Here is a 2,421-nt window from a genome sequence, read left to right as displayed (position 1 = left end):
CGGGGCATTTTTGGGGATTCCAGGGCAGGTTTTTGGGATCCAGGGCAGTTTTTGGGATCCCGAGCTGTTTTTTTTTAGGATCCAGGGCGGTTTTTTGGGATCCAGGGCAGTTTTTTGGGATCCAGGACATTTTTCGGGATCCAGGGCTGGTTTTTTGGGATCCAGGGCTGATTTTTGGGATCCAGGACATTTTTTGGGGACCCAGGGTGATTTTTCGGGATCCCAGACTGTTTTTGGGAGCCAGGACATTCTTCAGGATCCAGGGCCGGTTTTTTGGGATCCAGGGTGATTTTTTGGGATCCACCCCCCTCCCCTCCCCGGGCCCCCCCTTCACCGGCCCGATCCCAAATCCCGCGGCCGATCCCAAATCCAGACATTCCCGGCCTTTGTGGGGTCGCTTGGTTGGGTTTTTTTGGGAATTCTTTCCCGAAAATCCCATTTCTCACCCATTTATTCACCCCTTCCTTGCAGATCCAGGGAATCCCGACGCTTTTCCCGGCCGATCCCAAATCCCGGGATCTCCCCGAGGGGTTTTAGTGTCGATTGGGCTCCTCCCGAAGCCTCTCCCGGGATTTTTTTGGGAGGGGGGGGAAGGAAATTTCCCGGGATTTCCATCGTGGGGGGAGCTCTTGCATAGCCAGGGGGAAGAAAAAGTGGGAAAAAGTGGGGAAAAAGTGGGAAAAAAGAGCAGGAAAATCGGGATAAAAGAAAAATCGGGATAAAAGAGCAGGAAAATTGGGATGAAAGAGCGGGAAAATTGGGATGAAAGAGCGGGAAAATTGCGATAAAAGAGCAAGAAAATTGGGATAAAAGCAGGAAAATTGGGATGAAAGAGTGGGAAAATTGGGATAAAAGAGCAGGAAAATTGGGATGAAAGCAGGAAAATTGGGATGAAAGTGGGAAATTGGGATAAAAGCAGAAAAATCGGGAAAAAAGAGCTGGAAAATTGGGATAAAAAAGCAGAAAAATCGGGAAAAAAGAGTGGGAAAATTGGGATAAAAGAGCAGGAAAATTGGGATAAAAGCAGAAAAATCGGGATAAAAGCACCAGGACCTCCAAGGAGCCGCACCTCGGGTTTAAAATTCCCTAAAAAATTCAGGAGCTTCCCTAAAAAAATCCTTCCCAAGCCGAAGCATTCCGGGAATGGGAATTTGTCGGGAATTTTGTTGGGAATTCGAATTCTTATGGGAATTTTTTTTTTTTTTTTTTTTTTTTTTTTGGGTTTTTTGGCCCCAAAAATTTCTGGGATTGGTCCCGCGGGGTTGGAAAAATCCAAGCGGGGAAGGGGGGGAGGGGAAAAGTGGGAATTTGGGGAGGAGGAAAAGCGGGAAAAGCGGGATGGGCGTGGAGGGATTTGCATAAAAGATTCCGGGATTTTTCCAGCTTTTCCGGGAGCCAAAAAATTCCCAAAGTTTTGCCGGGGGATGGGATGATCCCAAAAGAAAAAAAAGCCCCTGGAAGGCGATGGGGGAATTCCCAGAGCTTGGAATAAAGTGCAGAACGTCCACGGGGAGGGAAAAGGGGGAGCAGGGATGGGAATTCCCGGATTTTTAAATAAGGGGGGGAGGGGGGATTAAATATTCCCGAGGGAAAAAGGGGGATCCGAGCCGGGAGAGGGGTCTGGGGTGGGATTGGGGATCCCGAAGTTCTCGATCCATGGGGATCCCAAAGTTCTCGATCTCTTGGGAATTGGGGATCCCGAAGTTCTCATTCCAGGGGGAATTGGGGATCCTAAAATTCTCATTCCAGGCAAAATTGGGAATCCCAAAGTTCTCGATCCAGGGGGATCCCAAAGTTCTCGATCCAGGGAAAATTGGGGATCCCAAAGTTCTTGTTCTGTGGGGATCCCAAAGTTCTCGATCCAAGGAAGATTTGGGAACCCAAAGTTCTCGATCTCTTGGGAATTGGGGATCCCGAAGTTCTCGATCCAGGGAAAATTGGGGATCCCAAAGTTCTTGTTCTGTGGGGATCCCAAAGTTCTCGATCCAGGGGGATCCCGAAGTTCTCAATCTCATGGGAATTGAGGATCCCGAAGTTCTCGATCCATGGGGATCCCGAAGTTCTCATTCCAGGGGGAATTGGGGATCCCGAAGTTCTCATTCCAGGGGGAATTGGGGCTCCTAAAATTCTCATTCCAGGCAAAATTGGGAATCCCAAAGTTCTCGATCCAGGGGGATCCCAAAGTTCTCGATCTGATGGGAATTGGGGATCCCAAAGTTCTCGATCCAGGTGGAATTGGGGATCCCAAAGTTCTTGAACCAGGGGGATCCCAAAGTTCTCGATCCAGGGGGATCCCAAAGTTCTCGATCTGATGGGAATTGGGGATCCCAAAGTTCTCGATCCAGGGGGATCCCAAAGTTCTCGATCCAGGGAAAATTGGGGATCCCAAAGCTCTCGATCTCATGGGAATTGGGGATCCCA

General features: G+C 49.3%; 1 protein-coding gene across 2 annotated transcripts in view; it reads right to left on the bottom strand.

Moving 5' to 3' along the window:
- Positions 1–397: 397 nt before the first annotated feature.
- LOC108447909 overlaps positions 398–2,421 on the bottom strand; it is a 6,746-nt gene continuing 4,722 nt past the window's right edge. Inside the window, exons 4-6 of one of the 2 annotated variants that reach the window (XM_017739198.1) lie at positions 2,301–2,333; positions 1,765–1,886; positions 398–1,731 (exon numbers count right to left, since the gene is read on the bottom strand). In XM_017739198.1, the coding sequence (XP_017594687.1) occupies positions 1,574–1,731; positions 1,765–1,886; positions 2,301–2,333 (313 nt within the window). In that variant the 3' untranslated portion in view covers positions 398–1,573. Of the gene's footprint in view, positions 1,732–1,764; positions 2,078–2,300; positions 2,334–2,421 lie in introns of those variants that run through there. The other variant, XM_017739199.1, reaches the window with a different exon arrangement.

This window comes from Corvus brachyrhynchos, unplaced genomic scaffold (genome assembly GCF_000691975.1).
Source record: "Corvus brachyrhynchos isolate BGI_N302 unplaced genomic scaffold, ASM69197v1 scaffold617, whole genome shotgun sequence".
NCBI classification, from domain to species: Eukaryota; Metazoa; Chordata; class Aves; order Passeriformes; family Corvidae; genus Corvus; species Corvus brachyrhynchos.
This window is presented reverse-complemented; position numbering and strand designations above follow the sequence as displayed.